At 39.6% G+C, this 25518-nt stretch overlaps 1 protein-coding gene across 2 annotated transcripts in view; it reads right to left on the reverse strand.

The window, feature by feature from the left end:
• Nucleotides 1-25518, reverse strand: part of Ust (uronyl 2-sulfotransferase) — a 280959-nt gene that overhangs the window by 110610 nt on the left and 144831 nt on the right. For both annotated transcript variants that reach the window (XM_071612922.1, XM_027939510.2), the window contains exons 3-4: nucleotides 12593-12748; nucleotides 637-716 (exon numbers count right to left, since the gene is read on the reverse strand). In XM_071612922.1, coding sequence (XP_071469023.1) covers nucleotides 637-716; nucleotides 12593-12748 — 236 coding nt within the window. The remainder of the gene's footprint in view (nucleotides 1-636; nucleotides 717-12592; nucleotides 12749-25518) is intronic.

Below are 25518 nucleotides of genomic sequence, written 5' to 3' on the forward strand. Positions count from 1 at the left end.
CAGTAAAGCAGTAGACCTCTAGGGAGGAGAATGCACAGACCATGAAGTTAGCAATTAAACCCAGATAAGGCCAAAAGGCTTGAATTTGATGATCTGTACTATTTGCAAAAGGCAAAGTCACTGAAGAAAAAGAGAATTCTAAAATACCCCACCAATGTCAAGCATGCAAGACCAGGATAATCAAATGGAGAATGAAAAAGCTAGACTGAAAGGCTGCTATGAGCACTCTGGAGATGACGCCCATAGCCCTGTCAGGCTCAAATTGCACAAAAATGTGCAATAAAATACTTATGTTGAAATACCCATTTCTTGCCTTCTTGTTGGTTTTAATACAAAACCTGACTTTTTTTTTTTTTTTTTTAAAGAACTGTCAGGTCAAGTGTCTTCTCATTAAAAAAAAAATCAAAGTTTTTTTTTTTTAATATTTTAGATGGTATTCTAGGAACAAAATGAATTTCTGTCCAAATATTTCAAATTGTGACTCCTTTGCAGCAAAAATAAATGATTAAAAATGACTTTTCAAGGCAATTGTACTACCTTGCAAATACAGGTAGATGTCTTAAGTAACTGTTCATTAGAAGAAGCCTAAGGATTCAAAAAGAAATGAGAGAACCATTAACGTGGAAAGTGCCTTACCTTGAGAAGTTGAGGAAATGAACGTGTCGGGTGAATAAATAGGGCTGTTCGGCAGTACTTATATTTTTAATCAGTTCCATCTATTAAAAAAAGTACAAAATTAGCATATGTAGGATCCGATTTACTGAGCCATATTAAGCTAAAGGTTATCTATCCAACTCCTTTTATCCCCACTTATTGCTTTTGGACCAGGGCCAAGCAGCTGGGCTTTATGCAACATTTATGAACTTTTGCATGAAGCTCCTTAGTGAAGAAAAGAGTGCTCTCCAAATTTGTGATCCTGTCCTTAATTTAGTTGGTTGCTATCATGAAAGCAATGTGACAGATTAAGTAATTTCAAAGGGAGAAATGAACATGTTGCTATGCAGAAACGCAAGTCAAAGAATGCCTTTAATCCCTACCTATAAAGTCACACCAAGAAAAGAGGTTAATCATTATTTTATATTTCTAATGATATTATGGAGAGTTATTGAAATACTGGAAACTCATACTGCAGAATTTGAAAGTGGGAATGAAAAGAGGCACTGCTCATTATTTTTCTCTTTGATTACAAAAATTTATAAGGAAAATATAATGGGGAACACACGAACCCCCAAATGTCTTGGTTGTTGGTGGGTGGTCATCTGAATTATTTATTTGCAGTTATCAGCAAGGCAAAAAGCAGTTTATATTCATATAAACTAACTTTTATGGTCTTCTGGAACATGTCATGATACAGAAAATGTTTAGTAAAATCTGTTGGAAATTCCAAACATTCTTAGGACTCTGTGACTTCCTGAATTCCACTTTCCCCAGTATTTCTAATTGGCCCCATCAAAATGGACATGGGAAATTTCTAAAAAGCACAAAAAGATTGCTACTTCGGATGAACTTCAGACGTGCAGTATTTCATATTTTATGAACTAGTTCAAGCTGAAAACTGGAAACAAAAGTGGTCATTCACACGTTAGGCGCAGTAGCAAAGAAAATAGAATAAGAGTCTGGACCTCCAGGTTGTCTCAAACGTGACAAAAACCCTGGATTACTTTGTCCCTGCCTGTCTAACACAGGGGTGACACATGCGTACACACTGGATAAATATTTGTTGAATGAATTAACTCCAACTAGTACATGTTTTATAGATTGTTACTCCAGGAACTCAGTGCTAAATCCTCTAATTAGTTATTCATGCTCACAATGATTATTTGAAGAAATGAAATTGAACTGTAAAAAGAAAATGACTCCCAGTTTCTAAGCCCTGGGTTTCCGTTAGTCAGGGGCAGGCATGGTGAATGATGATTTGCCCTTTCCTGGGCTTGAGTGTAAAAGGAAATTGAATCCTGCTTCTTTATCTCTTGCATATCCTCTACACAACCCCTGCATGTGCTTGTCTCTGGTAGTAAAATTTCCTGCGTGGGCACATTGTTAATTTTGAGTTTTGATGGACGGACCAATAGAATCACCGATTTGAAAGCATGATCACAGGTAGTTTATCTTCTGAGGATGCCTGCTTTAAAAAAAATAACTTTCCTGTATGTTTAATATGAAGATGATTCATGCTTTCATCTCTAGCTCATTTTTATTCATATATTTCTCTGCACAGGTCAAAGTCATATAAGAAAGACCCCCTAGTATTGCATAAGAAAAATGGAAGAAAAGGTCAGAAGAAACACCATTTTTTCCCACATATTCAACATTATATTACATTCTCCAAACACATGTCGATGTGTTAAACTTAATGGAAGAATGGCAATGGTTAGACTTTTGAGAACAGTGTCATAATAGTCATAAAGCTGTCTATTTCAGAAGGAAAAATGGATTAGCAGTGACAATGCAGAACTCTTTCAAGGCATATCTTTAAGTACATGATAAAGGTACTAATGCTCAAGTTTACTGCTTTAGAACAGTGAGAACAGAGGACATTTCTCTCACACACAGTTTGTTGCTGCATACCAAACAGTAAAATCACTTACGATGTGTCATAAGCACAGGTTTCAGGCATCATGTTCAAGGTGTCATTTGACCTTCACAAATGCTAAGGTTTGATCCACTTCTAGTAACAAGCATGGCTCTCTCCCTAACCTTTATCCCAACCTCCCGCTGCCCACCTCCTAAGGGCCTCACCTGGTCTTCCTATGGACGTCAACAGTCTCCTACCTTTTATCTCACTTGATCTTATTTAAAGGTACAACATCATGGCAGCAAGGGTACTACCTACAATCACCACAGAGACCACCTCTCCCATTCCCAGCTCATGTAGGACCCCTCCTGGACTTTATTTTAATTCCACCATATATATTCATCCATCCTACACTGAGCATTTATGAAGTACTAAAGAGAAAGACATGAATAAGGTGAGTGGGAAGACATAAAGAAGAGAGTCCACCATGCCAGAACCACACTCTTGGTTCTCTCCCATCTTCATTATTTATCCAGCCAATCCATCCAGACACTCTGGTTCTGGTTAATGGTGACCTCCGTGTCCCGCCTTTGATCTGGGTCTTTCCCTTGCTCAGTCATGTTAATTCTGTGCAATCTCCTCCCTTGACTGGCTCTCCAGGTGAGGCACGCTGTGGCCAGTCCAGCTAGCTACCTCCTGTTCCTTCCTCACACCGCAGCCTGACCAAGAGCAAACCTGGGCTCAAGCTTCCTCTTCTAGAATGTTCTTCCACTTTCCTCTGCACATTCAAATTCTAACCGCTCTTTACATTTGGCTAAAATACCTCCCTCCTTCAAGTAGCCCTCCTGGATCTCCCCTTTGATCTCCAACTCTGTCATGCAATGTACTGCTTGGGGTTGCAGCTATGGAGATAAAAGATTTGGTCTGGCTCTCGGGCATAGTCTTGTGGATGAAGTAGAGCAGTGGACAGACACTATCATGTGACAACAGCATGGGGTAGAGGGCACACGGTGAGAGGGCATGGTTGCCCTTGAGGTATGCAGACTGGATGCATAGGACTAAGCCATTAAAGAAAGGGATTCAAGGCCTGGTGGACAGAATTAGCAGCAGACGTAAGAACAAAACCTAAAATGGCATGGATATTAAGAAGTTTCATGTCAGGTATGGGATCAGCAAGGTAGCAGGTAAAACACGAGAATTAGGTAGGAGCCAGATAATTGAGGATGCTGCTTGTCATGCAAGGGATTTGACATTTATGCTGTGAGCAATAGGTAATCAAAAGACTTATTTTGTATTTTTTTCCCAGATCTGAGAGTAGGGTAGAAAATGTGAAGAAGGATAAAGGTTAGAGAGAGAGGATGAGGGTAGCTCAATGGTAGAGTGCTTGTCTAGCATGCATGAGGCCCTGGCTTCCATCCCTAGCACCAAAAGGTTAGAGACCAGAAGCTCAGTGGGAAAGACTGCCCCAGCATCTCCAGGAACTTGTTAGAGATGCAGATCTTCAGGTTCTACCCTCACCTACTGAATCAGAACACTCCCCCACCACTACCTCAAAAATCTGTGTTCTAACAAGTGCTCTGAGAGATGCTAAGGTGTGGAGATAAGAGAAGCACTGAACTCACTGAGTGTGAAGAAAGATGGAAAGACTTAGGGAGGGCTACAGAGGTAGATTATTGAGCTTCATGACCACCTGGTGATAGAAGGCAAGGAAAGGGAGTGGTTCAAGGGATTTCCTTCCCACATCCCCCCTAGGATAATGAGCACAGGGTGGTATCCAGCTGTGGAGATGGGGAGTGCTGGAGCCTGAACAAATTCAGCTACAGAAGTTAGGAGACATGGATTTGCTTTTGGATATATCCTGCTAGAAATGAAGTAGTCTTCTTTGTCCTTCCCCCCTCACTGGATCTGAGAATGTTTCAGGATATGCACTTTCTGTTGGCCTGTACCTGGGTTTGTGAGCTCGCTCTAAGCTACATGCTAAGCTCTCTGAAGTCCAGGATCGGGTTTACTTATCCCAAGAAAGCCTGGCTCAGGTACTACACAGAACATGTACCCCACGAATATCTATAGAATAAAGACACCTCCTTTAGAAATACTTCTTGTACTCAAAAAGTAGAAGATAGAATGAATTTAGCCTTTTCTGGGACAGATGTTTGTGTTTATTACTCTGGTGTCAAGGGGAGCTCATGTTATCCTTACAATACCCAAGACAGAAGAGCACCAAGAAAATAGAGAATTTCTCAGTGTTTTATGAGGGTTGTTCACTATACCAAGCTATTGCTTATACACACACAGTCATTTAATCCTTACAAAGACTTGATGTATTAATTTATTACTATGCATATTTCAGAAACTGAGGCATGGGAAAGCTACACAGATTGCTCAAAATCTTAACCACACAAAGAGGTGAAGCCAGGATTCACATTCAATTCTGTTAAATCCCAAAACCCTGCTCTTATTACTGTACTCCAATCTATCCACCACTCCGAAGCTTTGAAAGGAAGAAAGGATGGGATAGCACAACGCTGCTAAAGAATAAAGGGGGTTTACGGGATATAAATTTTCTAAGTTTCATGAGTCATGCTGAAAAACTGAAAGCTATAACTGGTAGAAACACTTTAAGAAATAAAAGTGTGTGGGAAAGAATATTTTCTAAATGTTCTCAGGTGGGAAAGTAGAGTATATCATAGTAAGAACAGGAATGAGTTAAATACTTAGAAAAGTTAACTAGGCAATGGAATGAACCTAAAGGAAGAAGTTAAATCACAGTGTATCTGAGGTTGGGATGTAACTGAAATTAAAAAGGAAAAAGTTACAAAACAATTCATCACTTATAAACTGGGTTTATAATACAGAGGCTATGCCAGGAAGCAGTTTCTCAGCTTCAACATCCCTGGCCACGATGGGAGAGCAGAGAATATCTACCCACAGTTCCAGAAATGTAGTACAAGACTTTTGCTCTTGACCTTTTAGGACATGATTGTCAGCAGGGAGGTTATCCAACCCCCATGCTGTTCTGAATTCTGTGTCACTCATGAGCAAATAACTGATGTTCCCTGTGATTTTGTAAAGCATCTTAAATGAAACAAAAGGATGTTTTGCTTTTTTTTTTTAACACACCAAAGCAAAAGACAGAGAATTATTGGTCCTTTCATCTCAGAGGCTGGAAGTATGGCTGGTGCATCAGGTCACCTGTCCTCCTTCCTGGGGTCCTGGGAAGGCCTATCAGGTCTCCCTATCTTTCACTCAGGAGTGCGCAACACATGCCTGCAATGAAGAAGGCGTCCACCAGGGGGAGCAACGACAAGAGCAAGGCAAAGAGCCTGGATCAGTCTCAGAGATAAAATCAGAAGAAGAGGAGAAACATTTTATTTTTTCAGGTCTTGTTTCTATTTCTTTCCCCCTCTTTTCTTCCCACAAAGTTTCCATTAGAGGACTCATCTGTCTATAGGACTCCAAGACAGCAAGACTGCGTTCGCAGAGCTGGGGGAACGACTCCCCACACACGGCACAGACAGCTCTCAGGCCTGTGGATGTTGTCTTTCCTCCTGTGAAGTCAGGAGCTTTGAGAGTCATTCTAAGAAAGACTTTCGTGCTCCTGGGATAGATGTTCTGGTTCCTGAGGAGACAGCACTTAATACGACTTTGGGGAGCCGTGGTGTCTTCAGAGATCTGAGAGACTCTCAGGTGACCCAGAAATCTTCTGTGCTTAATGGAGGACTCACTTTATTTATTTATTTTTATTGGTTGTTCAAAACATTACAAAGCTCTTGACATATCATATTTCCTACATTAGATTCAAGTGGGTTATGAACTCCCATTTTGACCCCAAATACAGATTGCAGAATCACATCAGTTACACATCCACATTTTTACATGATGCCATATTAGTAACTGTTGTATTCTGCTACCTTTCCTATCCTCTACTATCCCCCCTCCCCTCCCCTCCCATCTTCTCTCTCTACCCCATCTACTGTAATTCATTTCTCTCCTTGTTTTTTTTCCCATTCCCCTCACAACCTCTTATATGTAATTTTGTATAGCAATGAGGGTCTCCTTCCATTTCCATGCAATTTCCCTTTTCTCTCCCTTTCCCTCCCACCTCATGTCTCTGTTTAATGTTAATCTTTTCCTCCTGCTCTTCCTCCCTGCTCTGTTCTTAGTTGCTCTCATTATATCAAAGAAGACATTTGGCATTTGTTTTTTAGGGATTGGCTAGCTTCACTTAGCATAATCTGCTCTAATGCCATCCATTTCCCTGCAAATTCCATGATTTTGTCATTTTTAGTGCTGCGTAATACTCCATTGTGTATAAATGCCACATTTTTTTTTATCCATTCATCTATTGAAGGGCATCTGGGTTGGTTCCACAGTCTAGCTATTGTGAATTGTGCTGCTATGAACATCGATGTGGCAGTATCCCTGTAGTACGCTCTTTTAAGGTCTTCAGGGAATAGTCTGAGAAGGGCAATAGCTGGGTCAATATCCATAGAAATATGCACAAGCTCCTCAGCAGATATGGATGTCCATCGTGGATAAGAACCACTTTGTAGTGAAGTCCAACTTTATTGAGAAATGTTCTGACTTTTAAACATAGCATTTAAAGTTCTCCAGGATGTGACCCTAATTTTAAGTCTTGTTCTTCCCCTTTCCTCTTGATTTGTTATATTTTAATCAGTTCCCTGTACATACTTACCCTCCCTATAAAAATGGGGTGATAATACTTTCCTAATAATATGGCTTCAAGGATTAGCAGTCAGGTACACTAGCATCCAGTATGGTGTCGGCTACTCAATATCCAGCATTAGTGGCTGGTCCTTAATAAACATCCACCAAGTAGAATGGACACACAATGGAGATATATGCTTCAAAAATAAATAAGCAGCCAGTGCTTGCCTATAATCCTAGTGGCTTGGAAGGCTGAGGCCAGAGGATCACGAGTTCAAAGTCAGCCTCAGCAAAAGGCTGAGTGCTAAGAAATTCAGTGAGACCCTGTCTCTAAATGAGATACAAAATAGGGCTAAGGATGTGGCTCAGTGGCCGAGTGCCCCTGAGTTCCATCCCTAGCAACGCTCCCCCCCCCCAAAAAAAAAGAAGATTAATGAGTGTGGGGGCATTGTGGTGCACACCTATAACCGCAAAGGCTCGGGAGGCTGAGGCAGGAGGCTCACAAGTTCAAAGCCAGCCTTGGCAACTTAAGGTCTTGAGATACTTAGTGAGATCCTGTCTCAAAATAAATAATAAAAAGGAAGGACTGAGGATGTGGCTCAGTGGTTAAGGGCCCCTGGATTCAATCCTCAGTACAAAACAAAACAAAAAATAAATAAACAAATGAACAAGTGAAGCTTCTCCATTAAACAGAGGCCCAGGACTTGGGGAAGCCTGGAGGAATTCCTCTGGCATCTAGACCTTTTCCAAATTGAATATGGCTTCTTTAGGTAAGTTTTGTTTTCTTTTTAAGATTCACTCCTTTATAGTCACAGTGTAAACTTGTAAATTTTAGTGGGTGAGACAGTGGGGAGAGAACTTTAAAAATGTAAAGGAATTCTGTGCTGTTCTGTTTTTGGCCAAGCAGCTAACACAACCTAGAGTGCGTGGGCATAGGATGGCTCCCTCTCCCATCTTTGAATGTTTTTCAAGGTTTAGATCATTTGAACAGCTGTTGAATAGAGTCAGAGAAGATGTGAAGTTCATAGTGAAATTGTAGCCTTTACCGGTGTGACTGATGGAAGGATGTAGACAAGTCCAGCATTTCCTAAACTATGGATGCTAATTCTGTGAGCTCTTAAGGAGAGTCACAGTATTCATGGAGTCCCTGACCCAAGAAGACTGGGAAATGCTAGGTGAAACCAAGTTATACAGTTCTTTATTTTTCTGTTCCTGTTTTTAATTCCCAGACTCTTTAGAATGTGACTAAGTACTGTGAATCTCTTAGAGGGAGACAAGGTATACATCATTTCCCAAATTTATTGAACCATGACATTTTCTTTCTTCATTGTTTTAGGGGACTAAGATCTGCAGGAACACACTGAAGGAAATGCTGACGGAGGATTTTGACAGGGCTTCTTAAACCTGACTGAATCATACAACTCTTGTGACACTTCATTAAGAGAGAGAGAGAGAGAGTTTTCTAGACTCTGCCCTAGAATCTGTAGGAGAAGGGCCATTTTTTTTTTCAACTCTGGGTTTTAAAGGCTCTACTGGAGATTCTACTGTGCAGACTAACTACTTGCATTATGAGACTGGCTTTTGGATTCAGGAGAGCTCAGGTTCAAGTTTCGATGCCACAATAGTCACTATTAATCAAGTCCTCTTAGTTTTCTCATCCATGAAATAGGGAATCATACATACTCACTGGTATATTTTTTGGTCCAAAACAGTAAAAGGGAGTAATAACGTTTTCAGTTTGTAATCCTCAGGGACTTCAACAGAAATGCAAACAGTATAATGATCTGCTTTCTCAATCTTTTACGTATGCCAACAACTTTAACCCATCTCCAACAACAATGAAATAATGGTGGATTCTTATTTCTGTGATACCACTATGGCCCCTTGACCTTCCTTTTCCTTCGAGCAAGTTTCTGAAATAGTGTCAGACCCTTAGCAGAGATGGCTATGAGGATTTTTGGCAATCACTTCCCAGGTCCTTTGGGGAAAAGTTCCCTATCTTTCAAACTGTATACAATCTCCAGCTGGTAAGAGACCATCTAAGCCTGCCCAAGAAACTGAAATCTGGGTTTAGGCCACACATGAAATGACATCATCGTGGGTCTGCGTTGTGCTCTGTGCGAAGGCCCAACATTTGGCCAGCAGCAGTTCCAGGCTCTTCTGTTGAGGAGGAGTTATCCAAAATACAAACTTCAAAGGTGTTGCTATTTCTAGAAGAGCAAATGTAATGGGATTTTTATAGGCATCCTGACATTTGGTGTCTTCATGCTCCCTTTCCTTCTTAATAATCCCTTCCCTGTCTTATTCCATTAAATAGATTTTTAACAGTTAGTACTGTGTGTGTGTGTGTGTGTGTGTGTGTGTGTGTGTGATATGCAGCTATCCTCCAGAGGGAAAAGTATGTGTGGATTTAACTCTGGCCCAGAGAAGTTCCTTTGTGTCTGAAAGAAATGGTACAGATGATTCCAGTCTTATAAATGGGCTCCACTGAAACATTCATTTTTCAGTGAGTAGTTTGCAACTTGGAACACGTTTTCTCACAAAAGCAGCGTTCTACAGGGTGGGTACAGTCACGGGCCAGCCCACAAGAACCTGCGTGATTCCTACTGCACCTGAAGCAGAATATTATTATTATTATTATTATTATTTTTTAGAGAACAGTGTTTCCATGGGAACAAATTTTCAAGAGTTTCTACTGTTTAAGGGTGAGAACCACAGACTGTAAAATTTTTAACAGTCTCCTAAATCACTTCCCCCTTATTCCTTTCATAAATTACCAAGAAGAGGAGCTATTCATTGCACAAATTATTTCTTGAATATATTAAGTTAAAATAATATTTCTTTCTCTGCTTGTTTCATGCACTTTGAAACTTTAGTAAAAGGGACGCACAGCCAAGAACAGGTTTCTCTAAACATTACTGAAGTGCTTCAGGCTTGGGCTTCTTGTCATACTGTCATTATGATAGTTTTTACATCAAAATTGTATATTTGGTTTTTTTCCTATGGTATCTTTACCTTTGGATTTTTAAAAACTTGCCTTATAATTTAATAGGAATCTGCAAAAACTATGTAATGAAATATATTCTAGGCTACCCTGACCACAGGAATCAAAAATGTTTCAACTATATACTACACAGATTATGGTAGAAGTTGTATAAATATATCACAGAAACACAGTGTTGGAAAGAACCTAAAAAGATTGTCTAGTCTGTTCCCTGGCTTCCAGACAAGCCGACCATTCCAAACAGATGAGAGCTAACCTATATTTAAGAGAAGGATGACTCTGTCTTTAACCCTTTCAAGATCTCACAATTTAGACACTGGGAATAAATTGTTGTTAATTTTTCACCTTAATTAGTACATTTATGATAACAATTGTATTTTACTTTCTCAGGCTTAAAATAAAGTCTTTTTTATTTGTGTAAAATCCTACAGCATCATCACATATTATATTTTATATTCTCTCCTCTAGGACATTCCTGAACATCCCCATGGCTAATTCTTCAGTTATCTTTGTCTTATATTCTCTGGGTTACCTGAACACTTTTCAACAGTGGAAACCAAACTCTAGCCATCCAGTTTTTGAGGCACCTGAGTACCACATATGTTTTTCACATATAGGAATATTTAAGCAGACTCAGATAGGCAGGCGCTAAGACTTGGATCCAAAGGAAAACTAAATTCAATAAACATGAAAAAGTGACAATAATATAGGCTAGTTACTTATAGTTACATTCTTTCAGGTAGTTAAAAGGCATTAACAAGCCTAATCATATTAGCTCTTCAATCAAATAAAGAAATCAAAGAGAATCTATCCCTAATAAACATAGTTGTGCATAAAATGTGATATTTCTTTTAGTGCTATTTTTTTCCTATAGAGAATTGACTATGGAACTTACAAAGAGGTAAGCTCAAAATACTTTTTTGCTCACTGGAGAAGCCTATTACCTATTGGTACTGATAATGACTTTTTAACTTAATACTTATAGACTCTTTCATGGAAGTTTTCAAAGAAATGGGCATGACAATCTTTATACTGTGGATGATGATGAACATACTAGCTTTAGAGCAATCATATTGGCTCCATGACTATCTTAAAACAGTCCTACTTCCCCAAAATAAAAGAGAAAGCTGGCATTAGTAAGTTGGAAGGATCTCCCCCTGGGAGGCTCTGGATGCCTCCAAGGTGAGGTTTGTGTCTGAAGAATCACACCTGGGTAGACACTTTCATAACCAACCTGACAGCAGATCACATGGCTTGCGTACACCCCAACTCATGTGCCTCTTGTGGGTGGCAGTCATAGGTAGATGCTCACCCCAAGTTTCTAAGGAAACAGAGGCAACTTTTTGAGACCAGGTTGACACACTTGGCCCTGTAAAATGACCATGAGAACATGGTTCCTGGCTTTTCTACTTAGCAGAGCACCTCCGTGGAGATAGTCTCCCCCACCTCTGTACAGGTTTCCAAAGTAGAATCAGCCTTCACAGCTTCCTGGTGGAGGAAAGCACTCCTACCCCGACACTTGTCCACTTGCTACCATTGGATAATCCAAATGCTGCTTTTGAAAACTAAGATTCTCTGAATTTTCTACAGCAGCAAACTCATGTTACCCATCAACCAACTGGATTCCAAGTCCAGGAAAAGTTTTTTTTTCTTTCCTATAATTGTAAAGATTTAGGATACTGGAAAGAAAATGCAGAGGAAGAGATGTTAAAAGAAAAGAAGAGGAATACAAAAGTACATACAAGAGGAAGTGAGGGGAAGGGGAAAAATAATACAAGGGGGACAAACGAATGTCAGTAAAGGGGGCAGAGAGAGAAGAGGGGAGGGGAGGGGAGGGGAGGGGAGGGGGGATAGTAGAGGATAGGAAAGACAGCAGAATACAACAGACACTAGTATGGCAATATGTAAATCAATGGATGTGTAACTGACGTGATTCTGCAATCTGTATATGGGGTAAAAATGGGAGCTCATAACCCACTTGAATCAAATTGTGAAATATGATATATCAAGAACTATGTAATGTTTTGAACAGCCAACAATAAAAAATTAAAAAAAAAAAATAATAAAAAAATAAAAAAAAAAAAAAAAAAGAAAAGAAGGTGGCACATGACTTACAGCTCAGTGAGGTAAGCTTACGGTTTATGTAATTTTAGCTAAATAGACAATTACCAGTGTACACTGTCTTTCCTCAGTCCTGAAACAAGTATCATTTCAGGGAGACTTCCGGTTTTTAGATTTCCTACACAAGTCTTAAATTTCCTTCTACACGCTGGCAAAAGAACAGCATGAAATTGAAACTCTGGCATTAATTTGCAGGAGCTTGAAGGACATCCTGTAAGAGACCCACTAATTACACAAATGAATTGAAGCAAAATACACTCCAGCAAGGAGAAAAGTCAACTTACTTGTTCATTTTTTGTAAGCCTGGTTTTGTTGTGAATGTCTGAAGTGACCAAATTGAATCCATGCTTCTCTGACAAGATTCTCAGAAGCAAGACCACAGTGCGGCTGCCACATTTGCCCACCCTGTTGTACACCACCTGGCTGGGGAAGGGCAGTACCTGCGAGACGAACAAGAGAGAAAGCATGAGACGTTTGCATCAAACCACCCGTGATTCTTCCCTCAACTTCAGAGCAAGGAACGCTGGATCAATCTCAATGAGAAGGACCCATATCAAGTGGGTGAGGGAACAGACGGGATGAAATGTGCTAACTGTGCTTTTGAATCTTGCTTTTACTTTGGAGAATGTTTCCTAAGTTCATCCAGGTTGTAGTATGAATCGATACTTTGTTCTTGTATATGGCTGAATATTACACTGTATGAATGTACTGGATTTTGTTTATGCAGTCACCAGTTGATGGACATGTGAATTAGTTTCACTTTTGGGTATAATGAGTAATACTGCTATGAACATTTGTGTACAAGTTTTTGTGTGGACATATGTTTTCAGTTCTCTTGTGTATACACCTAGGACTGGAGCTGCTGGATCTATGGTAACCCAATGATTAATTTCTTGAAGAACTGCCAAAGTGTTTTCTATACAGCTGCACTATTTTATATTCCCATCAGCAATAGAAAAGAATTCCAATTTTCCCACATCCTTGCCAACACTTGTTATTGCCTGTTTTTTTTTTTTATGTTTTATTATAGACATCCTAGTGGGTATGACGTGGTACCTCACTGTGGTTTTGATTTGCATTTCTCCAGTGACTAATGATGTTTGGCATCTTTTCATGTGATTTTTGGTCATTGTGTTTTTCTTTGGAGAAATGAGTATTTAAATTTTTATCCATTGTAAAATCAGATTGTCTTTTTATTGCTACATTTTAATAATTTGACATTTATATGTATATTGGCCTTGCAAATAAACAATTTCTGAATATTTTCTCCCATCCTGCAGTTCTGTTTTAATTTTCTTGATGTGATAAATCCTTAGAAGCCCGAAATGTTTTTAATTTGATGGGGTTCAATTTGTCTAATTTTTCTCTGGTTGCTTATTCATTGTGTTATATGTAAGAAATCATTGCCTAATCCAAGATCCCAACATATATACCTAGTTTTCTCTATATATGTTTTATAGGTTTTAGTAATAACATTTGGGTCTTAGACCCAGTTGGAGTTAATTAATATGGTATGAGGTACGCTAACTTCATTCCTCTACATGTGTATATCAATCTGTTGAAAAGAATATTTTTTCCTCATTTAACTGCTTGGCACCCTCATCAAAAACCTACTAACCATAAATGTGCGGCTATTTCTGGACTTTCAGTTCTTGTCTGTTGATGTATATGTTTCTTCTTATGCCAGTATCACATGGTCTTGATGATGATAAATTCATTATAAGATTTGAAATTAGGAAGGATGACTTCTTCCAACTTTGTTCTTTTTCATTCAAGCTTATTTTGGCCATTCTGGGTCCCCTGAATTTCTATAGGATTTTAGGATCAGCTTTCAATTTCTGCAGAATAAGCCTTTGAAATTTTGATGGGATTGTATTTGATGGGTAGATGGTCTTGGGGACTACTGCCATCTTACCTGTATTGAGTCCTTGTCCTCTGTCTTTCTATCCCTTTAGTTCTCCTTTAATTTGTTTCAGATGTTCTATAGATTTCAGTGTATAAGCCTTCATACAATTTGGACTCCTTTTTAAAAAATTTATTCTTTTTGATGCTACAATAAAAGGAATTATTTTCTTAATTTTAATTTTATCTTAGGAGATTCAAAAGAAGAAACAGGACTTACCCAGAAACCTTCCGTGAAAACACTATTTCTCCTAAAATGGACTTGATTGTCCATTTTAACAGGAATATCATTAATTTTTGTATATTGGTCTTTTATCCTGAAGTGTGGATGCATGCACTTATTAGTTCTAACACTTTGTGTATGTGTGGGTTGTTTACAATTTTCTATATACAAGATCATGTCATCTGCAAATGGAGATAGTTTTACTTCTTCCTTTCCAATATGGATCCCTTTTGCTTCCTTTTCTTTCCAAATTGCCCAATGATGATGATTTTAGTAGACTATAGAAGCCATTATGAAAAGCATCTATGATTAAATATTTATGTCCCTAATAAAAATATTATTTCCATTTTGAATGCTCAGCACTGAGTAACAACAAACCAATGATAGATAGTCAAAGGATGCCTTCTGTCAGCACACATCCATAACAGCAGATTATAAGAAGTCTCAAAGCTAATGAATATAGTAAATATTCTCAAAATTTGCCTACAATATGCCATTTTAATTTTTGCCTTGTAATTATAGGTTAACTTATTTTTCTGAGATACCTTACATGCAGAGTAGCATTGCATAAATTTGAAAAGAGTCACTGAAGTAAAACAGGACATCTGTTATCACTTGTTTGGCAGCCAGTCATGTGCCATTTTGATATAATTCTTCCACTATGCATTTTCCTGTGAGCAATACCATGTTTCTTTAGACCCGTCAGCATCTTTAGACCAGTCTCCACAGTGCCTAGAATGTGCCTGGTATGGAGAGTCTAGCATTAACACAATGATTCTGTTCAAATGTGAAACCAAGAGAATCTTCAAATACAGGTGATGTTACTAAGCAAATGCTAGTAAAAGTCATTGGGATAAGAAGATGGTTATTGTAATAGGTCACTTTTACTAATGGTTGAGTCAGTGAACCCTCCAAAGCTCTCTGGCAACTATGGCGACTCAGATATCCAGAGAAATCCATCATGTTCACAGTTATGAGTCTAACCAGGGAGGGCCTTACTCATAACTAGGCTTCAAGCCTAATGTAAAGATATTAATAGTGTTTTTGACTTGGACTTTCCATTATAGCCAGGGTGGGGTATAGACTATGGTTAAGACGGGGCACCAACACAAAAACAAACTTGAATTCCTCCATAGAAATAAACTGCTCAGTAATGGGGATGAATGCATTTTTTTTCCTGCCTCATAGTACAACACTGAACAATGAGGACTGGGACAGCTATAAGAAGATGTAAGTTTCCACACAGGTAAATGCTTTCTTGCAAGATTGTGAGCATATCTTAGGAGATTCAAAAGAAGAAATAGGACTTACCCAGAAACCTTCCGTGAAAACACTATTTCACCTAAATTGCGTGAAGAATTGACACAGTAGCAGGCTTAGCACCTCCCTACTTCCTTTTGCTAATAACCAAGAATGTTATTTGCCTTTCTTACTGGTTAGTTTTTAAGAATGTTAATTTCAATTCTTTCATTAGTCTTGAGAGATGCTCCCAAACAATGGTTATAAACATTTGTATTTAACAAATATGAATATTTGCTATTATATAAGAACAAAAAATCCCTGCATCATACCCACAGCTATATCTACAACAATAATTGAAAAGAAGGCGAGCACATTGTCCCTGCTGGCTCCATTTCCATGGATATACAGCTGCATGGCCTGAAATTAAGAGATGCAGAACGTGCTGTCACCTAAGTTTTCTGGAGTCAGACTGTGACTTTTAAAACTACATCATGTGCCATCACAAACAAGCCTCTCTCAAATTTAAATCAGTTCCCCAAAGAACCTAGGTTTCCACACAGGTAAATGCTTTCTTGCAAGATTGTGAGCATATCTTAGGAGATTCAAATGAAGAAACAGGACTTACCTAGAAACCTTCTTGCACTGAAAATGGGCAAGCAGGTCAGGCTAAATCAACGTGCTAATGTTGGCCACGGTATTAAGATGAGTAACAAGAGACTGGTTCTGCCCTGCTCTTGGTAGAAATGTAGATTTGCTTCTGAAAATCACTGGTGAAAAAGCTGAAAGATGCTGAAAAGGGGACTGGCTTTTATGGAGAGCGGGCACTGCCTTGCACGCTGCGCTGTGGGTGCCCTTTTAATCCTTGTTCACACTCCTGAATCAAACAGCATCATTGCCTCTTACTCTAGCTATGCCTTCAGCATTACTAATGACAGCTGCAGTCTCTCCTGTGCGCCCCTCCACTTCCCCATGGACTATGGGTTCATAGAACAGTGGGGTTGAGGTCTAGAAGCCAGGCAGAATAACCCATCCACTCCACTCTGCCCCCAGCACGATCACCCTCTTTCCCCCGACCCGGTGTAATCTGTGTTGGACTTGCCTAAGAACGTTCTTTTCTATCACATCATGTCACCGTCTCAAATATGAGGTAGATATTATGATCATATTTATATAAGGAAAGCAAGGCCCAAAGAGATCATCCAGCATTTTCAAGGTCACAAAGCTAAAAAGCGGCATGCCACAACTGAAACCTAACCCTCACCTCTCCTGGCTCAGAGGAGAACACTCACTTACACACAATGAAATCAAATGGTGAAAGGGACTTGCAATTTGACTTGGGTGACAGAGACACTATTTCCTTTCTTGTGTCTTGCATATATCCAACCTCGTTAAGTGAGCTATTTTTCAACAGTCAGCTATCACAACCAGTATCATCGGCCATTACTCAGCCTTTCCCCAAGTTCCCCAAAGGTCTAAGTGGAACAGACAGGAGCCCATTAGCCTCTCTCCACATCCTCAGGACTCAGTCTTGTGAGCTAATGTAAGCCCAGAATGTCAGTGCGGCTAATGGAAGAAGAAGGTAGGAAGATGTTCTGCCCCAGCGTGCCCTCCTCTGAAATATCCTGGGCAGTCACAGTTCACAGCCGCCTGGAGCATTGTGAACCACTTCCACTAGAAAAGGGAAAATGCAGGAAGCAGCAGTTTATAGGGAAACATAGGTGAATTCATAAATAAACTGGGATCGTTTATTAAGACAAGCAAATGCCCTCAAATGATCAACTCAGTGACCTTGAAAAATCATCGACCTAGAGTTCCCATTTTCTTCACTGGCATTTGCCAGTTGTCAGGGATGGAATTACCTGCTTACAGGATCCCATTATTATCTGCACACAAATTCTACATCATCTTTCCCTGAATGCCGTGCACAGAAGTACACACCAGCAGCCCTCATCAGCCCCTCCCCAAATGATTCTTCATTCTTGGCAACTATGATTATATGAATGTTATGTCTGTGGTTTCTGTTTTATGGCCAATTTGTAAAAGTGAAGGGGCCTCCAAAATATTTCACTCTATGAATTATATATTTTTATGTTGCCTGCTTGTAAGTTCTGCAAATGCCACAAATCCCCAGCGTCTGACAGGCTTGTGTGGAGCGTGCCAAATAAACAGAAGTCTTTCCAAAATCCCAAGCACAGCAGTAACTACCACCAGATGACAGCCACAAGTTCAATGGCTTCTCCCCCATTTGAAAGTAGGGGAGAAAGACTTTCTAGGTAAGAAGCAAACTTGGTCTCCATCAAGACTTTCATGGTCTATGACAACAGGTCTCCTCCAGGGGTTGATATTGTTGGAATAATTAACTTTCACTGTGGCTTTTAAGTCTCTGCAAAATGGTATTTAACAGTACAATACAGGCTGCAGTTTTCTTTTTTTTTAATTTTTTTTAATTGTAGATGGACACAATACCTTTTATTTTATAAATTTATTTTTATGTGGTGTTGAACCTAGGATCTCGTACATGCAAGGTGAGCTGCAACCCAGCCTAAGACTGCAGTTTTCAAATAGCTGTATATTCAAATTCCTTGTGGAATTGTAAAAATGCAGGTTTCTGGGCCCTATCCTAGGCCTGACTGAATCAGACAGTCTAGGGTGAGGATGAAGAATCTGTCTCTAAAAAGTTGCCCAAGAACCTCTGCTGACCAGGAATCACTGCTGCTGAGAATCCCCATATCTCCATGTTAAGCAGCTGAGTTTCTCCTGGGGTCTTCTGAGGGATTACCTGTGGGATCCCAGAGAGGCGTGGGGAGTCTCACGGTGTTCTGATGGCCTGTCCCCAGAGTTGACGATCGTGATTAACCTGATCACATGTTTCCACTACAGTAAACACCTCTGCACCTGGACTGGCTAGAGAACAGGTGTGCTGGTTAAATGAATGTGTAGGCTAACTGAAATGCATACTGAACATCACCAAAGCAATTGACCCTCAGCACTACTATTATGCTGAGTATGAACTGGCTTTCCTTGACGAGGAAAATTGCACTTGGAGATTTCCAGCACCTCCATTTCACAGTTAATCATATTAACAGCAGGAAGAATCACAGCCAGGCCTTTGCCAGGCTCCAATTCAGCTCTGCGGCTCACGATCCACAGGACTTGGAGCAGTTCAAAGTCATTTAGCTAACCCTCATTTTAAAGTTTCCCAGGATGCTGTGGTGCGAGGGTCTGGTCACCTCACACCTTTGTGACTCAAATTTCTTATCAGTAAAAGGGGAGGGTTGGGTTATACGCAATAGATGATATTCTCTTTTGAAGCTAATGAATTTTAATGAATTTTAATCTGCATTTTTAACAAGATACAGGCTGGATATGCTTTTAAAATGAAAACTAGGTTTTACAATATTTGCTTGTGAAATGTATTCACAAGAGAAATAAGAAAAATCTAAAAACTCCAGGAATGTTTTCTGATAACAGGGGACGCCATTTTCATGGGTGAGCACAGTTCTATTTTGGAAACTTGGGCACTTCTGTAGCTGTCCTATTCTTGTTGGGGCTTGTCCTGTAATACATCTACCACAGTATTTTATCTTTATTTTTCTTTTCACAATTTTGGTTACTGCAAGCTCCCTGTTTTTAAGACCATCACCAAAGCCTCCCAGAATTCAGTACTGACCCTCCCCGGCCTTTGCCCATCAAGCCATCCACGTCCTCTGCCGCATGTATCTTGGTTTTCTAATCACCAACATGTCTCCTGCCTGGCAGGCTCTTTCCTCCATTCTGGAGCAGAAAACTCACAGGACCCATTTAAGAAGCCTCTTTTCCCTTACTGCAATGCCCCTGAAGGGAAAGCTCTTCCTACCCACCACTCTCCAATGGCATCTTGGCATTCCTCTAATTATTCATAACCCATCTTCTCCCAGACACCGTGCCAAATCGGAACCTTATGCCTTCTCTCTTTTCCCTGCTTCTACTTGAAGCAGTCTAAGGCTATCTATAGAAAGATAAATATAGTCACAAATCATTTACAAGTCCATCTGGGCCTATCTGTTATGTGCATGGTAGATAATTAATGGAGAGTTTATCTGTTACTGGGATAAAAATACCATTATGTGTTGTTTCTGAACCAATGTGGCCATATTTATCATTATACAGTAGGTTTTTTTCTTAATACTCATTATATATTCAAACCCTTGATTTGAAGTATTATGTAAGAAAAACTAAAAGTGAAGTAGAAGCTCCCTAGATGATGAAAGTCATGAAACTGACATTCCCTTTGGCTTTAAGTAGTGGAGTGACCTTGAACAAATGACCTTGAACAGCTTCTTTGGCCAAGATCTCCTCAAGTGTAAAATGGGGGTACTGAGCATGATGATTCTAAAGGCTCCTCCTGTCCATATCCCATGATATTAACAGGGGTCACACACTACTTACAGACATTCACAGGTAGTCTGAAGGGTAGACTGCATTGACATTGTCCTCTGCACTCTGATACATCTACTGTCTTTATCTCCATAATAAACAACACCACCATGCTATTCCTAGGAATATAAGAGCCTGCGCACGGTCTGCAATCCTCAAACAAAACAGCAATTCCACAAGGAGTGGAAATCACATTTTGGATGTGATGATTGAGCTATAATGGTGGGAGCTTTGAAGTATTCTTCAGGGGAGAAAAAAAGACTTCCGGTTTGAGGAAAACGCAAATCTCAGGTGACACTGGGTACATGCTGTCAATGTCAGGAACAAGAAGACAAATGTTTTCCAACTTTGAACTAATGAATGTGAAGAAAATCTACATATCAGGAAAAGGCGGACTCTCCTTTAATTCCACACCACTTTTGAGACACCTCTCCTGGTCAGTGCAGAAATCTTAGACAAAAAGTCCAAGAACTGGGTATCTCACTAAGACAGAATGTTGGTTTTTAAAATTCAAACTTCAGATCAGACTATAGGAAACTGAGCCCGTGGGATACTCAGAGAAATGAAGGCCACAGGCCACATCTAAGACACGTGAGCACCCTGGGGGGAGCAAACTGTGACAGGTAAGCCATCCTGAAGGAATATGTCCAGATGCTTGCAAGGGACTCAGTCTTGCTTTTCACACAAGACTGCTCTTATGCCTGGCAGCCTCTGTCTACTCTTCCAGGAGCCCTTTAAATTTTCCCTGTAGCTTTTATAATCAACACCAAACAGAGGCATCTGTGGGGGTCCGTCATTTCTATTTAGCCTTATCTTCCCATGTATGTGTGTGGATATACATGTTCACATGCCTTGTGCGTTTTGATGAGCTCAAAGACATTTGTAAGTAATATTGCTGTAGTAAATCTGGATTCTAGCCACCTCTGGAATTTTCTTACATGCTATGTATTCAATAATCCAAAAGTCCTTATTAAGCAAAACTCCAGGGACAGGAGTTGCAGATTTCCTAGTATGGATAGAGAAAGCCTCAGGGTCCTCAAATTAGTTCTAGATTTAGGGCTGTTTCATTTTAGTATAAATCAATTCAATTGATTTTTTACATTAACTTCTGGAACAGAATATAGAATTATGAAAATGCATTTAGGCAAATAATCTTTCCACCAGATCCATACACTTAGTTCAATTCTATATTCAGATCTGTAACCCTTCTCTTAATCACATACATTTCCAAATAGTAATTGCCTAAAGAGATGTGATCGTTTATATTCTCTTCTACTATTTAACAGTTTGCTCTTAAGGCTAACCTCTGTTTCTTCATAATTGTCCTATTCTGTTTTAGTTACAAACTTAAACTCTGAGTCCAATCTAAAAGCTCATTTACTGTAATGAAATGGAAGAGAGTGCTGATTATTGATTGGAGGTTTCATAATTTATAGCAGGTATTATCGGCATGGGCCAACCATTCAATTTATAATGGTCTCCTCTGAATGTTAGGGAGAAAAAGAGTCAATTGTTCAAATTATGGGCTTCACAAGGGAAGACTACCCTTGTGGTAAATGGCACAAGAGAGGGAAACAGCTATACTTGGCGGCCAATGCTTCTCTCTCTCATCAAAGCACTGTGCAAAGATTTTAAGACCAAAAGCTTACATACGCTGTTCATTGTGAACCACATTATTATTTTCCATTTGAAATCTCTGAATTGAATTTCAGTTTCCTGAATGTGACTTTGTAGCAATAAGTCTATTCTTGGACTCAAATGATCATTGTTGAAATTCCTTAGCTTGCCTTAAGGTTTTTGTAACAATTAAAAATAGTGTGGCAGATTGGTACAGTCATGGCTCCCAACCAGTCACCCCTAAACCTATGCTCAGTGCAACCTCCTTCCATGTGGGTCTCCAGTCTGATCACATGACTTGCTCTGGCCAATGAGATATCAGAAAGTACAATGCAAACAGATTCATCAGGACTCACCCTTGAGCTGGGGATGAGATTGCCTCCCCTTCAGGGTAAAATTTGAACAGTCATATTTCCACTAAAGAGGAGGAGGTTGTGGGAAAATGGACATGGGATAATCATCCAACAGGATCTGCTTGCCCCAGCACCCAAAGACCTCGTTGCTCTTGATTCTTCAGGTACCCATTTATGAAAAGCCCCCTTACTCATCTACAGAAAAGAAAGGAAGAGCCGCAGACCCTAAGGACATTCTAAACACATCACAAGGGTCTATCTGCTGGTTGTGTCCTCTGTGCATCTCCCTGGCCTCCCCTGCCCTAGCACAGACCTTCTGATAGCTGCAGACAGGGAAAAATGAGATGCATTCCCTTTTACATAAAGCGACATCGCCCACACACTGAAATGAGATGGTGAATTAGCAACAAGGTGAACTTGAGCTGGAAGATTAACTCCACACACAAGAATCCAGAATTCAAAAGATATTTTTAGCTAGAGATGGTAATAAGATATTTAAATTGCTCTCTCTGCTACATGTTGGGGACTTTTTACAAGTACACCTTTCTTGTAAGTGATTTCATTTTGAACAAAGCTAATTCACTTAGAAGAAAGGAAGCTAAGGCCAATCCACAAGCACAGGTCGGATCCAGAAGAGTCCTTTTCCCAGTATCTGGAGGTGGGTTTTTATTGGTTTTCATTTATCAGTTGGCACTGGGTAAACAGATCTCTCAGAAATTTCCAGCAAGATGGATAAAGGATTCCACTTTCTACAGCAAATAGTCTTCATATTCAAGCCACCCAACAGTGCTAAATAAAAGAAATCATTATTTAAAAAGTATTTGTATCAAACTGACATGAAGTTTTTCCCTCCTCTAAAAGTGGTGGTGGTGGGGGGGACAATTTGCAGAGCCATGATCATTTTTATTGTCAGAAAGATGTCCACTGGATGAACATAAAACTTCTAACTGCCCCCATAATTGTCAAGGAGCTGGATCTGACTAAGCAATCAGAAGATCCTTGTTAGGAGGGTTTACATTAAGACAGAGAAAGGTGATAAAATAAAAGAAACTGAAATTTCAAATAAAGGGAAGAGCCACAGGTTTTAAGAGGCTTCTGCAGATCTGAGACTTGAGCTGCCCTGGGCAGTTTGGTTTTCTGTTGCTTATAACCAATATGTTCCATTTTTTTAAAAAAAATATTGTTTCCATGTTCTAATTAGTTATATATGACAGCAGAATGCATTTTGACACATTGTACACCAGTGGAGGACTTTCATTCCCGAAAATCACACCAATCATGCAAACATATATGTAAATAGGGTAATAATTTCTGTCTCATTCCACCATCCTTCCTACTCCCACACCCTCCCCTCTGCCCAATTCAAAGTTCCTCCATTTTTCCCTAGCAGCCCCCCCACCCCCGCCACCATCACTAATTATGGATCAGCCTCCTCTTATCAGAGAAAACATTTGGCCTTTAGCTTTTGGGGATTTAGCCAATGTGTTTCTGATAAGCACATTTCCCATTGAGTTTGTTTGCTTGTTTGTTTTTGATGATTTTATTTATCTTTTTAAATGGCCACAAGTGTTAGGATTCTCTATGACAGTCAGTCAAGGACATGCGTGGCAGGAAGGCTCCAGTCCTTCCTTCGGGTCCCATGGAACACTGATACTGCAGCCACAACTAAATTAGGTTGAAATTCTCTTTCTATGATCCAAATATGTCACCAACAAGGCTTTGATAAGATGTACCTGCTCTCATTCTGCAAATACTTAAAAAGTCTATCATTAAACAATTTGGGGGTAGTTTGTAAAATATTTCTGACTGGAGGTCACAGTAGTGGAATAAGGAGAAACCTTTGTTATACACATTCATCTGCCATTGCCACCTGTCACACCAACACCACAGTGCGGGGAATCTGCTCAGTTCTGGCTAAGATCTCCTTTTTTTTGCTTTAAATTTTTTTTATTGTAGTTTTCCTATTTGCCTAAAATCACAGTTGCCTTTCTTTTTATCACTCTCCTGGCTTCAGTTCACTTTTTTTAAAATTTTATATTTTTGTTTTTAAAATTGTTTTTAAAAATTTATTCTAATTTGTTATATATGACAGCAAAATGCATTTCAATTCATATTACACATATAGAGCACAGTTTTTCATGTCTCCGGTTGTACACAAGGTAGAGTCACACCATTCGTGTCTTCATACATGTACTTGAGAGTAATGATGTCCACCTCATTCCACTGCCTTTCCTACCCCCATTCTCCTTCCCTCCCCCTCCCTCCCCTTTGTCCCCCTTTTGAATATGTATAAGGTCAATTTTTTAAAAATTGGTAATCTGCTCTTAAGTACAACTTAATTCTGAGCCCTCTTCTGCCCACCTTGCCAATTTTAGAGCAGTGCATGAACTGTAAGCTCTGCATACCTTGCATCTGGGAATTATGTTGTCAATAAACAACTTTTAGCCCAGTTCTGCGAGTTGTTCTTGAGGCCACATTATGTTCTTCATGTGTCACGGACAGCGGCCTCCACAGAGTGTCACTTACACCCATGAGTGAAAATGCAATTTATTTTTCAGGAATTTATGATTCATTCCTTTGAAGCTTTGGAGGAAGAATATTTGATAAGCTTGGACATAAATTTTCTAGAATTGGTGTCTAAATACCCCTCCCCTCTGCTCTTCCACTGGTCATTATTTTTTAACCTACATGCTGGGATTCTTTAGAGAAACTACTATGAACTGCAATAACTACTTTTTTCTTCTCATATTTTGCAGAAAGTTAAAACATCATTGTGAGTTTCAAAACCTTCATTTGCATTTGTCCCTTTCTTTTAAAAAAACGTTTCTTGTCTGTTGAAAAACAATCTTAATGTCTTCTTTGATATAAGGAGAGTAACTAAGAACAGAGTAGGGTCGAAGAGCATGAGAAGAAGATTAACATTAAACAGGGATGAGAGGTGGGAGGGAAAGGGAGAGAGAAGGGAAAATGCATGGAAACGGAAGGAGACCCTCAGAGTTATACAAAAGTACATACAAGAGGAAGTGAGGGGAAGGGGAAAAATAATACAAGGGGGACAAACGAATGTCAGTAGAGGGGGCAGAGAGAGAAGAGGGGAGGGGAGGGGAGGGGAGGGGTGATAGTAGAGGATAGGAAAGGCAGCAGAATACAACAGACACTAGTATGGCAATATGTAAATCAATGGATGTGTAACTGATGTGATTCTGCAATCTGTATATGGGGTAAAAATGGGAGCTCATAACCCACTTGAATCAAATTGTGAAATATGATATATCAAGAACTATGTAATGTTTTGAACAGCCAACAATTAAAAAAAATAAATAAATAAAAAAAAAAAAAAAAAGAAAAACAATCTGCCTGGTTTTTGCCCAAGAATCGTAAACTGCGTAACTCAATTGCTGGAAGTGCCTCACACAGTGCTGCCTGCTCTGATCACACCACCCCCACCCTCACCCTC

This window comes from Marmota flaviventris, chromosome 6, assembly GCF_047511675.1.
Source record: "Marmota flaviventris isolate mMarFla1 chromosome 6, mMarFla1.hap1, whole genome shotgun sequence".
Taxonomy (NCBI): Eukaryota; Metazoa; Chordata; class Mammalia; order Rodentia; family Sciuridae; genus Marmota; species Marmota flaviventris.